This window comes from Ailuropoda melanoleuca, chromosome 4, assembly GCF_002007445.2.
Source record: "Ailuropoda melanoleuca isolate Jingjing chromosome 4, ASM200744v2, whole genome shotgun sequence".
NCBI classification, from domain to species: Eukaryota; Metazoa; Chordata; class Mammalia; order Carnivora; family Ursidae; genus Ailuropoda; species Ailuropoda melanoleuca.
In genome coordinates this window covers 108003076-108023580 of record NC_048221.1, presented here as the reverse complement: position 1 = coordinate 108023580, position 20505 = coordinate 108003076, and the positions used below count along the sequence as shown (strand labels likewise).

At 41.1% G+C, this 20505-nt stretch overlaps 1 protein-coding gene across 6 annotated transcripts in view; it reads left to right on the top strand.

The window, feature by feature from the left end:
* Positions 1–20505, top strand: part of TMEM87B (transmembrane protein 87B) — a 50375-nt gene that overhangs the window by 15776 nt on the left and 14094 nt on the right. For 5 of the 6 annotated variants that reach the window (XR_004625013.1, XR_004625012.1, XM_034659526.1 and 2 more), the window contains exons 6-14: positions 390–480; positions 2150–2211; positions 2449–2632; positions 6884–6983; positions 10909–11002; positions 12530–12601; positions 18390–18498; positions 18582–18640; positions 20072–20175. Coding sequence is in view for 4 of the 6 variants with exons in the window: in XM_034659526.1 (XP_034515417.1) it covers positions 390–480; positions 2150–2211; positions 2449–2632; positions 6884–6983; positions 10909–11002; positions 12530–12601; positions 18390–18498; positions 18582–18640; positions 20072–20175 (875 nt within the window). In the remaining 2 variants the exon portion in view is untranslated. Of the gene's footprint in view, positions 1–389; positions 481–2149; positions 2212–2448; positions 2633–6883; positions 6984–10908; positions 11003–12529; positions 12602–16648; positions 16721–18389; positions 18499–18581; positions 18641–20071; positions 20176–20505 lie in introns of all 6 variants that reach the window. The other variant, XM_034659527.1, reaches the window with a different exon arrangement.

Here is a 20505-nt window from a genome sequence, read left to right as displayed (position 1 = left end):
GTGTATGCTTGATATTAGGGTAAAATATGGGAAGAGTAATATTAGAAAAAATCTTTGAATGGTATTATTAAGTAAAACATAGAATGATAGCATTTGGGGGAGATCCTTTAAAAATATTAAAAGAGGAAAAACTGAATAGTACAAAAAGCTTTTTTCTTCCTTCATTGTTTTGGGTCTGAGAGGACCATGGGGGGGAAATGGGGGAAATCCTTCCATAGTCCACTATCCTTCCACTGCCTACCATTTCTTTTCATTGTTTTAAAACGGTAAAAAGTAACCCAATTCAATTACTAAAAGTTGTTTTACAATGTGGTGAACAATTTTTTAACTATAGCTTATACAGCAGTTTTTAAAAATAACATAAAGGGTATTTTTTTTTCCCGTTTCAGGATGTTGTAGCCAGAACACAGAGAGATGGGTTTCATATCTTTATTGTTTCTATTAAAACGGAAAAAACAGATGCAAGATGGAATTTGAATGGTATAGTTAAACTGCATGCATGTTTGCTGTCTGCATTTACTGTATTTTGTTTTTTTTGTCGTTGACCCAAATCTACATTTTCTGAATGTAGATTAATTTCAAAAATTAATTTCTGTTAATCACAAAAATAAATAATCTGTTTATCTGGGGGACTTAAAACTGTATGCTTATCTGTAATACTTATTTTTTAATGGATTGGAAATTTAAAATTAAGGTAAATTTTTAAAATTTCAAACTATAGTGGGATATAAAATTCTTCATCCTTTCAGATTTAAAAAAGAATTTTCTAATATAGAAATGAGTAGGCAACATTTTAATTGTATTTGAAGTAGATTATATTCTGTCTCATGAAAATGGCCATCATCAAGGGTTTAAATTTATTGTATTTTATTTTTTATTTTTTTTTAAAGATTTTATTTATTTACCTGGCACAGAGAGAGACAGCCAGCGAGAGAGGGAACACAAGCAGGGGAAGCAGGAGAGGAAGAAGCAGGCTCCCAGTGGGGGAGCCTGATGTGGGCTCGATCCCATAATGCTGGGATCACGCCCTGAGCTGAAGGCAGATGCTTAACGACTGAGCCACCCAGGCACCCCAAGGGTTTAAATTTATTTTAAAGCATCTGTCTGTAGCTTAGGAGTAGAAGTAGCCTATCTGCCAACTGTGGTTTCTGTGGGTCTGTGAGCTCCCTGCACACCCCCTAGGCCCCCAAGGTAGGCCCTGTGTGTCTCATTAAGCTATATGGTTCCTAGTGCCCAATGCAAGAGTGGGCTTACAAAAGGCAATTTTTAAGAGAATGAATGCTTTCAGAGATCTTAGATTTGCTTTGGCTGTCATTTTCCAGAGTGAGTGTCTGCTGGACCAATAGTAGCCAAGAGCATGTGAGGGTGCTGGGGATTTGCAAATTGCTCTAATTCATCCACTAGGGACACAGAGGTGAAGCCAGGCATTGCCCAGTCCAGTGAAGAGGGAGAAAGTCCTGAGCTGACATAGGCATTGCTTCAGAGGAGGCACAGAACTGGTGTACCACAGGGGAGGCTGGTGGAGGTGGCTGCTCTAGAAGAGTGGGAAGTAGGGTCTCTTCCCAGAAATGACATAATGGGCCAGAGAAGAGAGCCAGGGACATTGGAGCCATTCTGCTACCTAGGCTAGTGCGTTCCTCCCACCTTCCCAGGTATCGTGTCTTTTCCCTTGATTCCAGCAGGGAGTTTTAAGACCCCACCAGTTAGTAACTGAAGCAATTACTGAGACCTGTAAGTTTTGTACTGTGTTTGGCACCCTGTTTATTATTGTTGTCTTAGACAAAAACCCCAACTAGATGCTTGAATCCGGTAATTTATCCTAAATTACATTAAAGAAGACAGAGTCCTCAGTGAGGTCAGTGACTCAGGATGGGGCCGGTCAAAGGCCAGTACTGCTCTGCTGTCTGCGTAAGATCAGATTTGGCACAGGTTTGACAACGGCATGTATACAAGTAAAGGTATCTTGATGAGATCACATGCCAATGACTAGTAATTATCCAATACTTTGTGTGTGCTAAGTAAAAATTCAGCATTTGTTAGCTCAGTTTGTGTTCTTAGAGCCTTCTGGGAAATGAGCTTACATTTAAAAATACAGGAAAAGATTAATGGGTCATTTAATTCTTATTTTCTTTATCCCCATCTTCACCAGTTTCTCTTTCTATGATTGGGCCTCATGGATATATTTCTGCATCAGATTGGCCTCTGATGATTGTGAGTATTTCTCATCATTTTTTCCTTTTTTAAGAATGAATTTTGTATCCTAGTTGGAAACATTAACAATTTAAAGAACTCAGTAGTGGTATCCCTTAGTGGCTAATGCTTTGGCATACCCTCCATTTCTGGTCCCAGAGTGACAGGAAAATAAAAGATTAGATACTTGAATGAAGAAATGTCCATTTTCAAATGATCACAAGCCTTAACTGACTAAAACTGCTTTTTTTCCTACAGTTTTACATGGTGATGTGCATCATTTACATTTTATATGGCGTACTCTGGCTGATGTGGTCTGCCTGCTATTGGAAAGATATATTAAGAATTCAGTTTTGGATTGCAGCTGTTATTTTCCTGGGAATGCTTGAAAAAGCAGTTTTTTATTCTGAATATCAAAACATCAGCAGCACTGGGCTATCAAGTAAGCTGTGACTCTCTCCATAAATGCAGTATGATCCAGGAGGCCCCTAGCATTTGTGAGCAGAGCTGTGGGAGGCCTCCTTTGTACAGTGGTTTGGGAACAGTCGCATTTGAGATGAAGAGGACAAGAGCCAAGAAGGGAATGTCAAAGTGGGGCTCTGATCTAGGCTAGTGGATGTGTTGTCCTCATTTTCTGTTCCCTTGCTTTCCTTCACTTTCCTCCTGGGGAAAAGAAAACTCCCATTCTAGTGATTGACTTAAAACAACAAAAGTTCTAGGCAGGGGCACTTTAGGTGCTACTAATCCTTTTAACATAGTTCTCTGTGTTTTCCCCTTACTCTTTCTTCTCCTTTCTCCTCGCCCCCCCTCAAAAAAAAGAAGGAACATTTGACCCCAGGGAGTAGAATCAGTAGTGCGGGGATGGATGGTGCCTGTAAGCCGTCTGGTGTTCTCTGTCTCCTCACTCTCACAGAGAACTTCACATGACCATTGGAGGCCCCTCACGGCTTACACGGGGAAGGCAGGAAGTTGGGCATCTCCGATGTATGCCCCAGATTTCTAGAAGGTAGTGTGTGAAAAGACCAGAGAAGTGAAAGTACAATTGCATTGCCGAATCTTTGGAAAGGGAGGTAGCTCAAAAGCGTTGAAAGCACTCAGGAGTGTGCTTCTGAGTGATCCGTTAAAATGACCTTTGTACAGATTTTCATAGGGTGTGGTTATGTCTGCTATTTATTTTTGTAATACTCCAGAAAAAAAAGAAGAGTGAGTTGGAATACAGATGAAACCGATTAGGCATAATGTTGATAATTATTGAAGCTGAGTATTGGGTACATGGGAGTTGACTATACTGCTTTCTTTATGTTTGTAATTTTCCAAAATAAAAGGTTATGTTCAAGAGAAGAAAGAAAGGACATATCCAGGGAGGCATATTAGAGATCTTATTTCACTATGAGAGGTTTTAGTGATGTGTGTGTGTGTGTGTGTGTGTGTGTGTGTGCACTCTGAACCAAATAGTGAAGAAGGGGTGAGGCTGCTGCTCATGGCTGGGGAGGAGAACATTCTTGAATGTCAAGTAAGGGAGTTGAGCTCCTTTGCTTTTAGTGGTGGTCATCTCTTGTCTAGGGAGGGTGGTGGGTGGCCTGAATGTCAGTGAGGAACAGCAGCCTAAGATAACATGAAGGGATGAGAGGCCACTTGCCATCCTGAGAGACTTTAAGCCTTCTGTCTGAGATGACACGAGAAAGCCTTGGAAGAGAAACCGCAGGCTGCTGTCAGTGTCTTCGAGGAGTCCCGTGAAAACGAGAGGTGCCAGAAGACCACATGGCTGCTACTGTTTCTGATTTTCCCAAGTGGGAAGGAAGTCCGTAACCCAGGCTGTCTTGCTTAGCACTGATTCTGGAAGGTTAGACTTTAGAAAAAACACTGCAGGGACAGGAAACGGTGATTGTTAGGACCCAAAACAGGGATCTTAAGAATAGATCATGTCAGATTGACTTCCTTTGTGCTTCTTGACTTAGTATATCTGGACTTCTTCAAGGTATTTGACTACTGTGGTTTCTCGTGGAAAGGTGGAGAAATGTGAGCTGACAACTGGCTATGCAGCCATGTCTAAAGGGCTCGTGCACATAACTGCCCATCAGTCTTGTCAGTATAAAGCTGTGTTGTCCAGTGTGGTATCTACAAACCACATCTGGCTGCTCAAGTAAAATTAAATTAGCCATTCACTTCCCCAGTTGTGCTAGCTGCGTCAGTAGCCACACGTGGCCAGTGATTACTTTATTGGACGGCATAGGTGCAGAACATTTCCATCATCCCAGAAACTTCTGTTGGATAGCACTGGTCTGGAGCAATTGTTCTCACCCCTGGCTGCACATAAATATCACTGAAGAACTTTAGAACAGTACCAGTGCCAGAGACTCTGATTGGCGTAGGCCTAAGAATTGGGTCTGTTTAGAGCTTCCCATGTGATTCTAGTGTTTATCTAGGATTGAGAACCACTGCATTAGAAGGTTTTAAATGACCTCTGTCTCACAGGTTTCAGACCTTGTTGCTGGTTTATCCTTATTATTCAACTAACATTCATTGCAGACCTATGCATATGTGGAGAGCATTTGCTAAAATTTTGTGGTCAATGTGACGTTGGCAGAGTTGTTCATACTGGGGGTATAGACAATAGTTTTAGATGGACCCTTCTCACCTGGAGTCATTTGAAGGATCAAAGAGTTTTGATATCCTGAATGGAAAGGTGAAAATTTAATAGGCAAGACCTTGAACTTGGGGTTGAAGTACAAGTTGCAAAAATACAAATGGGAAACTTTTTTAAAGGATTTAAAGGTTGAAGCTGATGAAGAATAGACTCAACATAGGCAATTATAGAGTGGTTGCCTCCCACCAGCTCCTACAACCTCAGGTAACAGCAGGAGGACTAGCAGTGAAGACGTTGAGATTCCTGTTTTGCAGGTCCAGCTGTACCAGGAAGGTTGTATAATCACTTTCTTCCAAGAGGGAATTCGTCCAGACCGAGCAGCTCATGAAAGAATTTGAAAACACACCACCCTTAACCATTTGTCATCCTAAACCTCTTCACATTCCTCTGTCTTGGAGAGTTCATCCATTGTTTTCCTCCTGAAGCTTAACCGCCTGGCCAGATGTCTGTCCTGAGCTGCAGACCTAGTAGCTGGTCTGACCATCTTCTGAATGCCTTGCAGACTTCTCAGTCTCTGTATGGCAGAAAAGGAACTCACCTTTCCCGCCCTTGTACTTGACTCACTCTAGTCCAAATCTAATACTCCTCCAGGTATTCCTGTCATTGGATGGCTGAGCCAGTCAACCTCGGCACCATCTTCCTGCCACCCTCTTCCTCTCCCTCTAGTTCCACATCTGTCTACAGGGCATTTGACAAGTTTTCCTTTGATTCCTTGTGGATAAGTTGGAGAATTGTGAGCTGAAAACAAGAATAAGTAGATGGACTTACTACTGTTTTCTGAATGTCTTTCTGGTTTTCTCCATCTTCACTGCCAGCACTGTGCTCTCATCATCTCTTACCTGGATTTCTGGAAGAGCCTCCTCAGCATTTTCCTTGCCTGTAGCCTGGTTCCTTTCAAAGCCATCAAGTAGAGCAATCTCGATAAAATAAAGCTGTCAGTTTTATTCCATGAGTCAGCAAACTTCTTTTGCAAAGCCAAATAATAAAAAATTTTGGCTTTGTGGGCCATCAGTCTCTGTTTCAACTAGTCAACTGCCATTGTAGCACAAAAGCAGCCATAGTCAACATGTAAACAAACGGGCATGGCTGTGTTCCAATAAAACTTTATTTACAAAGGCAGATGTAGGGCCAGATTTGGCCTGTGGGCTGTAGTTTACCAGTTCCTTTTTTACTCCCTCATTTACTGTCATTGACTTCCCACTGCCCTTAGCATAAAATCCGACTCATAACATGGCCTGAAAACCCTACATGATTTTCCCTGCCTCTCTCACCGCCTCTTTTCTTGACATCCCTTGTTACACTCTGCTGCAGACATACTGAACTTTGACTTCTTGCAGTATATTTTACTTTTCCTCTTTTCTCCTCCATGCCTTTTCATGGATCATTAATTTTGCTTTTCCCTTTATTTCCCCCAAATAGTTAATTTTTACTAGGCCTTCAAATCCTGATTTAGATGTTATTTCTTCTGAGAACCCACTGTTACCTCCTTCAGATGTGGATTAGGTTGGGTTCCCACAGTCCTGGGAGATACTATATTGCCTCTAGCGCTCACCACGCTGTGTTCTGTCTATTCACTTCTCCTAATCAGAATATAATCTTCATGAGAGCGGTGATCATGGTGTGTCTTTTCCTATTATAACCACACAGTAGGACCATAAGTGAATAAATGATGATGGCATCCTGGAAAAAAAGAAAACTCTAGAGGACCTTATGGTTTTCAAATAATTTCAGGACAGAAAGAGGGATATGGTTCTTTGTAGTCTCAAGGGAAAGAACAAGAACAGAGGGAAATTGAGGGAGACAGCTTTTAGATAGATGCAAGCAAGCTGTGCCCCATAGAGCTAGCAAATACGGGGTGAATTCTCCAGGAGTAACAAATTCCTCTCCACTGAGGTTTTCAAACATCGGTTGGATTAGATGGCCTTTAAAGTAAATATGGCTAACTCATCTGGGGTCCGAATGAGGTTACAGACAATACGTATTTAGAATTTTGGTAGCAGGCCTCTAGATGTATACAGAATGAATTATTTTCTTTTCTCCCCTCAGCCCAAGGTTTATTGATATTTGCGGAGTTGATATCTGCGGTTAAGAGAACATTGGCTCGCCTCCTTGTGATCATTGTGAGCTTGGGCTACGGCATTGTGAAGTAAGTACTGGCGTGTTGGAAAGATACCGAGCTTCCAGTCTTGTGATTCCTCCCATCTACATTATGGTGACCTTTAAAGTGACCAGTGAAACTGGACACTTCTCAGTATCATCATACAAAACCCAGAGGGAAATACCTGCAAGGACTTGTTTTTATGGGATTTCCATGTACTGACCACTTTATGCTGTCCTCAAATAAAGATCTTGAATTTGAATTCCAGTGGCTTTTTATAGTTAGATGAATGAGTAATCAACTTTAAGGATAGGAAAATTTTAAATGATTCTTAAAGTTCAAACCATTTTCTCTTTCCTAGACACATAGTTACACTTTTTTTGGAGCATGGAGCTCCATGCGTGGAGCCCAATGTGGGGCTTCAACTCATAACCTCGAGATCAAGACCTGAGCTGAGATCAAGAGTCAGACGCTCAACCGACTAAGCCACCCAGGCGCCCCAAGTTTTGCTTTTACGATTGTATTTGAGTATTGTAAGGGAGAGAGAACTAAACACCAGGTCAGCAGATTTCACATTGAAACCTGGCCGTCCGGTGAGGACCCTACTTCTTCCAGACCCTCTCAGGCCCCATCTTTTCTCTCCCATGCCCATGAGTCACTGGGAGTGACCATGGAAGAGCTTGTCCTCTTTATCCTCACTGCCCCTTTTTTTTGTTCTTCCTTCTTCTTTAAAACTCTCCAATTCCCAGAAGCTCAAGCTTTCAGGCTTGATCACCTGCTCTGTCTTCTTATTGCAGTTGCCTTTCAAGTTCCAGATTTCTCTCTTCATCCCTTAACTCTCCAAGTACTTGCTTCACTGTCTTTCTCAACACTTCATGTGTCAGAATTCCCTGTGATTTCAGTATCCATGTGGGTGATCTTGTGAGTAACCTGATCTCACCTCCCCACCTCGGCTCGTCTCACCTGTTCCCCCCCCTCAGTTACTGATTCCCACTGCCACTTTCTAGACTTTATTATTGTATTTAACTGTACCTCTTTATCATTGCAAATGTTAAGCATTGACTTTTCAACTGTCACCTTCTCTTTTCCCGTTTACTTTTTCTAATAGGTTAGCCCATTTCATTCTTTGACCCTAATGTGGCCTCTGGCCTTTCGATCCTGCCACTTTCCATCGATCCTGTAGGGTGCTGAACGTCCGTGTACACCTGAAGCCCTCTGCCTTTCTGTCAGCCTCTCGATAAATCCAGCTTTCTGTCCGCCTCAGTCTCATACCCGAGCAGCAGACTCTTCCTGACCATAGTGCAGGCTCATTTCCCTTCATGACCCAGAACTTCAAGTGAATCCTGAGTGCCCCTGGCAGTTTCTACATCTTCTTGCCAATTGATTGTCCCTTTTCCACTCTCCAGAAGACTATTTTACCCCCTTCTCTCCCCTCCAGTCTCAGACTCCCTACCCACATCCGTCTTATCCGATCTTGGTTCTTTTCTCCCTGAGGAAATGGAAGCCATCAGAAGGGAGTTCAGTGCACTCCTGCCACCAAATCTGTACCATCCCCCCCCCCCAATCTGGAGCACATACAGTGTTTTCCTCCTCTTGAAAGGCACATTCTCAAGTCCTGCCCCTGCCCTCGTGCTCTGGATCCCCTTACCTCTCATGTGTCAAAGAAGCTGCTCCAGCAGCCAGCTCTGTGTCCTCCGGGGTCATCAGTTTTCCTGAGGAGCGTCACCGCCACAGCATGCTGTTCATTCGGTCATCTTCCGAAGCAAACCTCCCTCCATCCCAGCCGGCCCTCTCTTCTGCGTCTCCTTCTTTCCTCTTCATCCCTGTGCAGCATCATTTCTCAGATGTGTTGTCTGTACTTGCCACTTCAACTTCCTTCATTTTCTTCTGAACATACCCTAGTGAGGTTTTGCCTCCACTCCTCCATTGAGACTACTCTTGTCAATCACCTGGACCTCTGTTGCCAAACCATATGGCCTTGCTCGGCCCTTGTGCTCGGGCCCTGTGGCAGCTTGAGTCTTGGAGCCCTGGCTGCTCCTCCCCAGCACCCCTGCTGGATTCTGTCTTCCTGAGCTCCAGCACTGAAGTGCCCCAGGCTCAGGCCCCAGACCTCTGATCCAGCGACTCGCATCCCTGGGGCACACTCATCCAGTTTCTTGGCTCTAACATCAGGACACATCCAGAGCGATCCCGCCCCTCCCTCCCACAGCCACCACCCTGGGTCCAGACACCATCTTCTCTCCCTAGATGACTTCACTACACTCCTAACTGCTTTCCTGCATCTACCCTGGTCTCCTGTCAGTCTTTTCAGACACAGCAATAGCCGAGATGATCCTCTTTAAACATAACTAAGATCTCATTACTTTTCTGCTCATCTCACTCAGTAAACCCAATTCCTTTCTGTGGTTTTTTAGATGGCTGACCTCACCTCCTGCCACTCTCCCTTTAGAACACCCTGCTCCATCCTGCTGGCTTTCTTGCTGTTGCTGTTCCTTAAACACAACAGACACTTCCTCATAGTGCCGTAAAGGCCACTGCCTGTATGCGTCTTCCCCGCCCCCCCGGGCGTGGTTTGCTCCCTCACTCTTGTCTCTGCTCACCATGCTCTCCCAGGGAGGCTAGTGCTGTCAGGATTCCCAGTGCAGTGCACACCCTTGGTCACCCTGACCCTCACCCCTTTTTTAGTGCCACTTGATGCATATGTTAGGATTTGTTTTCTCTCTTCCCCCCACTTGGGTGTGACTTCCATGGAGTAGGAGCTGTGCCTGTGTTCTGCTGCTTCTTAAGGCCCCAGCACATTCCCTGGCACATAGTAGGCACTCAGTAAATATGCACTGAATACACACATGTATGCTTGTGAGCTTGAGATTGGTGTAATTAGCAAGATTTTGGCCAGGAAACCTTTTTTCCGCTGGGTATTTATTGAGATTCCTTCTCAAATGCTTTTTTAGGGTGTTGGGGGTTTGTTTGTTTTTGGCGTTAATACAGTATACAGAACACAGAGTCCTTGTGTGGAATCTTGTACCTCACAGTTCTAGTTACGAACTTCAGAGCACTCACGGTTCTGGCTGTTGGAAGGTTCCAGTTAGGGGGCTGTAATGGTCAGAATTTAGATGAATTAAATCAGATATAGAGTCTTAACTATAAGTTGTGGATATGAGTTTAATTTTTAGTTAAATTTTGTTTTAAAGTGACTACATTAAGTGTTTTTCCAAAATCAGTTTTTTTTCTAATTACTCTGGCAAGAGAGTTTTGAGCTGAAATGTTTGTGCTATATGATATGCAAATTTCGTGAAATTTCAGTTCTGTTTTCAAATTACTCATCACAAAAATCACAGTCTTTGCATTTTCCCAAATCATTGATATTTTTAAAGAATCAAAAATGTTATTTTAATTCTTTTTGATGTAAAGAATGGAAACTACAGTGTGTTAGCACTTTTGTTTGGGGCATTGAGAGAAGAAAGGGAATAGAATTTGGTCTCCTAATTAATATTCCTATTCTTTTTCTGCCCAAGTCAGAAAATCAGTGGATTATCTCTAACAAAAGTTCCCAGAACAGTTTTTAATTAATGTTCATGAAAGAATTAAGTTGCTGTTTCTGCCAGTGACACTTACAAGTTGGCATTTAGCCTCCTAGGTTTCCTCAGGCTACTCTTCCAGCCGTTGCAGTGAGTACCTGGTTACGCTAACCCTTTGGCACCTGGGGGGCTTCAGCATGTTGTTTCGTGGGCATCAGTGCAGCTTATAGTCCTAGAGAAGGAGGCCCGTTTCTCCTGAGCCTCTTTCTGCCCCAGAAATAGGCTATTTCCTAAAACCGAGGAAGCAGAGGCCAGGGGTGGAACAGGCTGATTTGATTAGCCTGTCATAGAGATGACTTCTCTATGTTGGAAATGGGACCACTGTATTTGGAAGCATTTTACTTACCAGTGCTTTTTCTTTTTCTTTTTTTTCTGTTTCCTCTTTCTCATTTTAGGCCCCGTTTAGGAACAGTCATGCACCGGGTGGTCGGACTGGGGATTCTTTACTTTATCTTCGCAGCTATTGAAGGCGTGATGAGAGTTATTGGGGTAAAAACCACATAATTCCATTCCATCCCTTTTTGTTGTTGCTTTGAAATATGATTTTTACTTTATATCTCCTGAGATGAATTTTTAAAGAGAGGACATTTATGAAAAAGGTCCAATTTGAGCTTTTTTCCCCCTATGGAATATTTCCCTTTTTAAATACTTCCTAAAAGTAGTAAAAGTCTAGACAGAGCACTTCTTAAAATATGACCAATTATGAAGGTACCATTTGATGTCAGCCCAGGAATTAGCTCCATCTCAAAAATGCTCGTGGTTATTCATTATAAAGAACATTTGTCTTTATTGTTATACAGTCTTGAACACATTCATTTCTTCCTTAACCCTTGGTCTAAACATGTGGAAGTGAACAGAATTAACTGTACCCTTCACACATGCAGACATTACATCTCCTTACTCGTAAGTCTCATTTGGTTATAAGTATTCTCTGACTCTTGTGGACCCAAGTGTTTGGGGATTCAGCAGACTCCATTCTTGGAAGAACCTTGAGAAGGTAGTGTCCATGGGGAAATGACTTGGGCAATGTAGGCAGGACTGCTTTACTCTCTAAGAAGAGGCAGAACATTTATATCTGGAAAAACCCCTAGATCTCTAAGTCTCGGTTTTACTTAACATGGTTGATGACTGAGTGATTAAGCAGCTTATTATATTTTGCTTGATTCAAAGAACCTAGTAATTTTTACCCAAAATGTCTTTTTGGACTGGATGTGTAAATCAGATCACTGCATAGAGTGAATGATCTTATGTTGCCATTTAAGTTTACTTCACATATTTTGATCTTGAAGCAGGTCCTTTGTCCAGTTTGTTAAAAGCCTTAATCATCTTCTTTCTATTTTCAATACATCTGTATTCTATATGAGATACACCTACTCTTTCATCTTTGACTCTTTGAAGGGTACATTTATTTTACTTTTACAGACTAGTGAAGAGCTTTGCATTTATATAATTTACAGGAACTAGTCTTTGTTAGAAAGAAAAAAGATAAATATCCCACTATATAGTATACATATTGTATTTCTTTAAAATTTTACATAGCCAACATCTTAGATATAGCTTTTAGATATGATTTTCTGTCAACTTGTGATTAAAATGTCTCAACTATGCTTTGTTTTTACCCTTCCACAGTTCCTTTCCTTTTTTTTTTTTCATGTCCCATCACAGATAGTAGGAAAGATCAGTATTCCATTTCATTAGTGGCCCTGGCGGTAGGTTTGGTGTGGAGAGGGGAGAGATTGAAGTGGTTGACCTAAGTGGGGCTGGGGACATGACATGTTTTATTTCCTGTTCCATAATACAATTTTACATTGTCATTGAACAGGTAGATAACAAGCTAACATCTGCTGCTGCCAAAACAAAAATTTCCATGTGCTTAGACACAGTTTTATTAGGAATAAAATTGTTATGTGGCTTTTGTAAAGTGATGGGATGAGCTAAATTGTTTTTCTTTTTCATATAGTAATTTCTATAATGAAACGTTCACATTCAGGTTTTCCCCCTATTTTTATCTTTCAGGGTTCTAACCATTTAGCTGTTATTTTTGGTGACATTATTTTGGCAGTTATTGACTCCATTTTTATATGGTTCATATCCTTTACCATGTTCCTAAAGTAGTTTGTTGTATCATTAAAGCCAGATTACTTTCAGTTTGTATTTATAATAATAGAAAGAAATGTAGGTATACATTATTTTTTACCTCAATATAGGAATTTAGTTGAAGGTGAAAAAGCAACAGTTCCCCAAACAAAGAATATCTTTTTTTTTTCTGTTACTTCAGCAAACTTAAGTACTCACTGCATGCCCCATGCTGAGGAGGCAGAGAAGAAAAAGGTATTGTTCCTGCGTTTAAGGAATTCACAGTCAGGTAGGGAAGACAAACACATAACTAGGAGCAATATAGCAATAATAATTGCCATTTTAAAGAGGTGCTCTGCAAACAGAGGAAAGAGAAAGCAATTCTAGTGCCAAAATCAGGAGCGACTCCACAGAGATGGTGACATTAAATTGTGACTAGAAGGACAGATGGGATTAACTGGGAAAAGAATTGGGGAAAAGGCATCCTGGGAAGAATTGATGGGAACAGATAGTTGGAAGCGTGAAAATATGGGGGCAGTGATAGAATGTCCCAGAGTAGCTTGCCTATAAGTGGACATATGTGGGAGAGTCATGGAACATGGGGCCAGAAGGGAAGGATAGAATGACGTGCTCAAGAGTGTCAAGTTCCTTCTGCAGGGAGAAAGGAAAGGGGAATCAGAGCCGCACAGGTGAGTAGCATGATGAAATCTGTTAGAAAGAACTCAAGAACGACATTTAAAAATGACCTGGAAGGGACACCTGGCTGGCTCAGTCAAAAGAGTGTGCAACTCTTTTTTTTTTTTTTAAGATTTTATTTATCTATTTGAGAGAGAGAGTGTGTGCGCACAAGCAGGGGGAGGGGCAGAGGGAGAAGCAGGCTCCCCACTGAGCAGGGAGCCTGATGCGGGGCTCAATCCCAGGACCCTGGGATCACGACCTGAGCCGAAGGTAGATGCTTAACCAACTGAGCCACCCAGGCACCCCAAGAGCATGCAACTCTTGATCTCAGGGTTGCAAGTCCTTACCCCACATTGGGTGTAGAAATTATTTAAAATCTTATAAAAATAAAAATATAAAAATGACCTGGAAAAGGAGAGTCTAGAGTCTAGAGATAGGAAGTCTGGTAAAGAGTCATTTGCAGTAGTCCAAAAAAGAGATGGTGAGCGTTAAAAATCAGGCAGAGAGAATGGAAAAAAAGACTCCAGATGATAGACTTAGTAGAAGTGGGTGGGAAAAGAAGAGAGAGCTCCAGAGAGGTCTTGCTGTCTCATTTGGGTGTCTGGGGACAGTGTTGCCATCCCCAAGGCAATGAACTTAGGGAAGGGACCATAATGGATGAAGTGTGAGCTGCCTAGGGCATTTGTGTTAAGTAGAGAGTTGGAAATCCTAGTCTGGAATTGGAACTGGTGATGAAAGTTGGAGGTCATCTTCATGTGAGAGAAGGTTGCAGCCCATGGAAGTGACCCAAGAACATGTAGACCAGTGAGAGAAGAGGACCAGGATGGTGCCCAGTAGGGGGTAGAAACATGCGTGGCTTTTTTCTTTTGTTTTTAACATGCATAGCTTTTTTTAAATTTTTGGCCCTGGGGTGAAGCTTTGGTAAGGAGGGGTGGTCAGCAGTGGCCAGTACTACAGAGAGATGAACTGTCAAGGTGCGCCTGGCTTTGGTCATTCCACAGGTCACAATGGGACAGCAGGAGAGCAGGCTCAGTGACGCTGGTGGGGCACAAGCCATGTTACAGCAGGGGAAGTTTTAGAGGCATGGTATCCCATCCTTGAAGACCCTCCACTGCTTCAGTGACTCCAGTGGAGTGTGGGAAATTCCATTCTTTTTAACTCTGAGGCAGAGCCCTCTAACATACATTCGTGGAAATGGGAGGAATGCTAAAGACACTGACCTGGTCAGAGCAGGATGACTGTTATGCATATCCCAGAACATTATTTTTATCTCTTTCTTCTGCATTTACATCCTCTTTGAAACTCTTCTCTCTAGATAGATTTTATTTTTACCAAGTTTTGTTTGTTTGTTTCCACTGTCTTCAATACTTGTCTTTTTGCTTTTAAAATTAAACGTTCTTTTGTTTCCTTGCAATTTCTTTCCATTTGCTCATCTTTGTCTCTCACAGGAAGGCCAGAGGTCTTGAGTTTGTCTGTGTTCCTCCTCTGCGAAGAAGCCCCCCTTTCTGCAGGCATGCTAACAAGCATGGCCTTTTCTGAGTCCCCTGTGGGTGGTTTCTTCTAAACCCAGTCTGTCTGCTCTTTAAACTCCCTGTTTGTGAATTTTTAGTATGGTTCCAAGTTAAAAACAAAAGAAAAAAGCCATTTAATTTACCATCCCTACTCTCTAAAGCAGTGGTCCTTGGCCTCACTTGGGTACTGGGACCAAAAATGCCTTTGAAAGTTGAATGAAAGCTGGGGAGCCTCTTTTCACAAGATTAAAAACACACACCCCACAAAGTTTTGCCTGCAGTGGAGCATTTAAAAACCTCCAAAATTATATGCATGGATTCCCTACTGTCTGAGGAGTATCTAGTTAAGAAATAACACCTGATTTAAAGGGTTGTTTCTGACCGAACTTGCTTAAAAATCTGTTCTACTTCTGTTTGGAGCTACTAGTTTAGAATCCAAGTTTGTTGAAAAAAATATAGTTAAATACATCATATCTTTTCCAAGAATGATACTAATCTTATGTAGTGTCATTTTTATATTTTTCACATGAAAACACATTTAAAGACATTGAGCTCTGTTAACAAGGTGAACGACATTCCCCAGTTCTGCCCATGACCAGTGCCCTGGCCATGAGCGCTCATCCCCCAGGCCTGTGGTTCCTGGTTGTTGCAGCTGCATCACTTGTTAGGGTTGCTCAGCTGACCTGAGGAGGGACAGGCAGGACGAATATACGCGGCATCAGGATAGGCAGAACCTAGCTGTTCATCTCCGCATTGCTGGCTCCGGATCTTAACTTCTTCCCTTCTGTCGTTGTGCATTGAGAAAGTGAGCTAAAGATAACTGCTTAATTTGGAATTGTCTTGTCCCCAAAATTATATATGCTTGGAGCCTTTAATAAGTTAGTATGTTCTTCAGTCAAGTAATTAAGCTACAGACATGGCATTTTAAAAAATCTGTGTTATCGGGGCGCCTGGGTGGCACAGCGGTTAAGCGTCTGCCTTCAGCTCAGGGCGTGATCCCGGCGTTATGGGATCGAGCCCCACATCAGGCTTTTCTGCTATGAGCCTGCTTCTTCCTCTCCCACTCCCCCTGCTTGTGTTCCCTCTCTCGCTGGCTGTCTCTATCTCTGTCAAATAAATACATAAAATCTTTAAAAAAAAAAATCTGTTATCTCTTTTCCTGGTAATTTACAGATATGTACTTCAAAGATTTTTTGTTCTTAACCACCCACAAGGTAGTTCACTGGGAAAAACAGTAATGCAACTTGGCAGAAAATTCCAAAGACAAGCAGCTCTAAAGGCCCAATTCCATCTGGTTTTGAATGAGGGTAACTTATCTCCTTCATGGACAGCGTTGACTTTAGTCCATTTCAACACATAATGAGCCAAATTGGAGTGGGGAGATAAGGAAAACAAGGCAAAAGATTTAATTTGCGTAATGATTAATATTTTTAATAAAGATGTTTGAAATAAAAGTCATAAAGAAATCCAGAAATTAAAGTTATTTTGGTTAGTGTTTCATAGTGAGAGAAAGAAAATTTAGTATCCGTTTCAGCTTGAACGTGAATTTCCTATGTTTGCTTTTAGATGGCTAGTTGGCAGTTTTCTTTACCGAAATGAAAAGTCTGCGTTTTCCATGCAGGAAGAGTACATGTCTTAAATGATTACAAATGACAAGCAAAAGAAGCAGGTGTGTGTACGTACAGAACTGAGCGCTTGCGTAATGACCCTGTTTCCTTTGCTTTGTTGAACCTAACATAGGTCTCCTGCAAGAATCTGGTGCTCAAGTAAAAGAAGAAATAACTTGAAAGATTCAAAGCCATTGCTTTTCTCATGAAGCCCTCTTCCTCTTTTTTCCTGCTTGTTTTAATTGTTTGCTGTTTTGCTGCAGGCCAATGACTCTGATCTTGTGCTTCTGGCCAGTCTCCCTCTCTCTCTCCTTGATTCTGGCTTGTGCTGGTGGATATCCTTTTCCTACTGCAGCAACACGTTCACGTTGCTTCTCACCTCAGGATGACTGGGCCTGTTTGCTTTCAAAACCACTTTCCTTCGAGGGGAGAAATGATTTCAGCTTTATTTAAATTTAACAGTGTCTTGGTAAGTGGAGGTTTTGGCAGTTTTGAATTTACTTTTGATCTCTTTATTCCTCGGCTTCTCAGAAATACTTTTGAATTATTCGGTGTGACCATAGCTTTAACATAGAAAATTCATTTTAATCAAGAGTTTTTAAAAAGTATTTGTCTTGATAACGTTGAAGGAATACAGCATGTTTGCATTTTTGTAAATTCCAACAGTAGCCTTAATTGGTTGAATTGTCTTATTTTAGAAGTTGATTTTCTTTTGCAACTCACTGGTCATTTTGGAAGACTGAATAGCAGTTTTGGTAATTTGAGTACTACCATGAAGCTTCTGATTCATGAAGTATTTGGAATTTAAAATAGGCATAAAATAGAATTTGCCGCTTCCATTCTTTTGCTCCATTCTCTTATTTTCAGCACACGGTTCATGAACAAAGCTTGGCGGTGTGTTCCAGAGAAAGCAACTCCCATTTACGAAGAGACAGCTCTGGCTTGAATCCCAGCTTCACTGCCGAGGAGTCAGTGGAGAAGCCTGTTTTTGCTTCTTCATACTTGGCAGTGTTGAGCTTTACCTGATCCCTGTGCTCCTGGAAAATAGCCATGGTTAAGAAAACCGCCACCCTTTTGTGTTCTGGGAAATGGCTTACTACAAAGGACTTACATGAGACATAAGTCCATGAGACTCCCAGATGCCCCTTTGTTACCTGTGACAAGGCCAGACACAGACCTGTGTACCTACTGATCAGCCTGGCCAGAACACCAGCCTGGCCCAGACTGAGCAGCCTCCCTCCCTAGGTCCCTGAGCTTTCGTCCACCACAGCCCTCCTCAGTGGCCCCTCTTAAGAATCTGCACACCTCAGGGAAAGTCATTCCTGAGCAGCTGTCCAGTCATGCCATCCACTTCCCCACACCTGCTTTCCAGTCTTGTTTACCCCTTCCTACAAAAACAAAGCCCCGTCTGGCCTGGCCTGTGGGACTCTTGCAGATCTTAGAGTTGAAACAGCCTCCCCATTACAATAAGCCTGTTGCAATAATCTTTTGAATGAAGTCTCTCCTGACCTAAGTGCAGATTTGTTTTATTTAACGTATTTCATTTTTCAGTTTATACAGTGGAATTGATAGATGACCTCACTTCTTAATTATGGTCATTCAGAGGATAATAATAGAGTAGACTGGGAAGAAAAAAAATAAGAAAGAAACAGAGACAAAAGCACAAGCCTAAGGGCATGTCATAATGTGATCCGTAAGAGCGTCTGGCCTGAGGGGGCTCGTAGTTTAGTGTATATGCTGCTCTACCCTGTGTTGTGGGAGCTTGGCCTTGAAGGAGAACATCCTAGGGCCTCTTGCTCATCTTCCTCAAAGTTTATTTAGTTCAGACAATGGTAAATTATAAAGCAAATCAGTATCATGATCATATAATATTGGCTAAAATAAGATTTTTTTGTGTTTTTACAGGAACTATATTTAGCAGTACTAATTTTAGAAATGTAGGTTCTTATGTTGTTTTTAAACTGTTTATTACCATTTAAAATGTTTTTCCTTAACTTTTTGCACATATTTATAAGTTTGGCACAAACTATGAAGACTCTAAGGCTAAGAAAGAACACAGTGAAGTTTTCTTTATACAGGCACTTTACAAATACTCTGATCTTTGCCGTACTGGGTGAGCTATTTAATTTTCTTATTATAATAAATTATTTCAGTATTTCATGGTCCTTCAAAGGTGACTTTTTTGGTGTGTTTCAGCTTCTATAGTGTTTATGGTGTGGACAACCAAGACATTTAGAATTGCAAAATGTCAATCAGTAAGTATAATCTTCCTATTTAAACAGTTTTCATTTTTAATTATACTAATTTGGGTAGTTTTGAAGAATTTAGTTTGTGTTTATAAACAGGTAATTTTAGTAGAGACTTTTAGTTTAGTTTGAATTATTTTACATAGAATTATAAGGACTTTTCCCTCCTTTAAGTGAATCTGAAAATATTCCTCCTCAATCTACTTTTCTAATTATGTTCTTTTTTCAACTTCCCCTTTATATATTTTGAAAAATAATTACCTTCCTATATAATTTAAGGTAACAGGAAATCTTTTTCTTCTTGTATACCATGAAATTGGGTTTTTGTTATCTTAAATGGGACTGTAAACCTTAAGTCTGACATGTTTCTAGGATGGTACACTCATCATGAACATTCAGGAGATACTCTCTGCAGGTTCTCCAGGTAGAAGATACATTTCTTAGATTTAAAACTTAAAAGGTCTTTTTGGGGGCTTCTTGATTTAAAGCTAGTCTCTAGTTCTAAATAAACATTACAGACAGCCCTCTGAGCATCCTAGACTTCTGCCTTAGGGATAATTTAGTGAGAAAAGAAACTGAACTTTCTGGAATTTCTTTTTTCTCCTCCCTTCACCTTAGGGTTTTTCACTTGGAGTTCTAAGTATATCTTCTGTTTTTATTTTTGTTTTGTAAATCTTTCTGTTGAACCTAAAATTTTATGGAAAGGAATGTTTATAATGTTAAACAGCCCTTAGAAACATTTCAAACAACATATAATAAAAATTTCCTGTCTTACTAAAAGCAAAATAACCTGTTGGGAAAAATATTGCATCAAAATCTTTACATCGGCAATTTCTAATACCATCAATGTCGGAAGTACCCATTGTGAACTTGATTCTGATTCTCCTGTTACCCTGCCTCACAACTGTTCTCATCTAGAAGATAGATTAAATGATCTCAGAAGCCCCTTTAAACACTAATTCTTTTTTTTTTTTAAGATTTTATTTATTTGTCAGAGAGAGAGAGGGAGAAAGCACACGAGCATAAGCAGGGGGAGCAGCAGGCAGAGGGAGAAGCAGGCTCCCTGCCGAGCAAGGAGCCAGATGCAGGACTCAATCCCAGGACCCTGGGATCATGACCTGAGCCAAAGGCAGACGCTTAACCGACTGAGCCACCCAGGCATCCCTAAACACTAATTCTTTATGATCCTGTAGTATATAATTTGTGTTAGGGTTTTATTTATCTGATTGGTTATAAGGCTGAAGTAGGAGGTATTCATGTTAATTTGATAAAGATAGCATTTCTTAGTTTTTATTTTCTTAAAAAAACACATACTTATTTGGAAGATGAACTAGTTGGAAAGATTTCATTAGTGTTTGTCATTGTACACTATTTGAATGGGAAATCTATCTGTGTTTATCAGAAAATTAACATTTCATGTTTGAATTGTCCTTGTTATAGGATTGGATGGAACGCTGGGTTGATGATGCATTTTGGAGCTTCCTTTTTTCACTTATCCTTATTGTAATAATGTTTTTGTGGAGACCATCAGCAAACAATCAGAGGTACCTAACATGGGAAAATTCAAGTTTGGCAAGCATTTGTTGATCACTGCTACTGTGTTCAAATAAAAGCACATTCATACAAAAAGAGGAAGTAGTCCTCGCTTTTAAAGGAGTACACAATCAAGTAGGGAGACAGACATAATGCAAGACAGTGAAATAAGAGATGTATAAACTAGGAAGTCCAGGGGATGAGGAAACCTTCTTGAAAGGCAGCACCTTCCTTGAGGAAGGAAGCAGAACACTGAACGACGGAGCTGAGAAAGAATGTACGTTTTCTGAGGTAGTGGGGAAAAACATGATATACCTTGGAGGTTATTGAGGCATGCATTT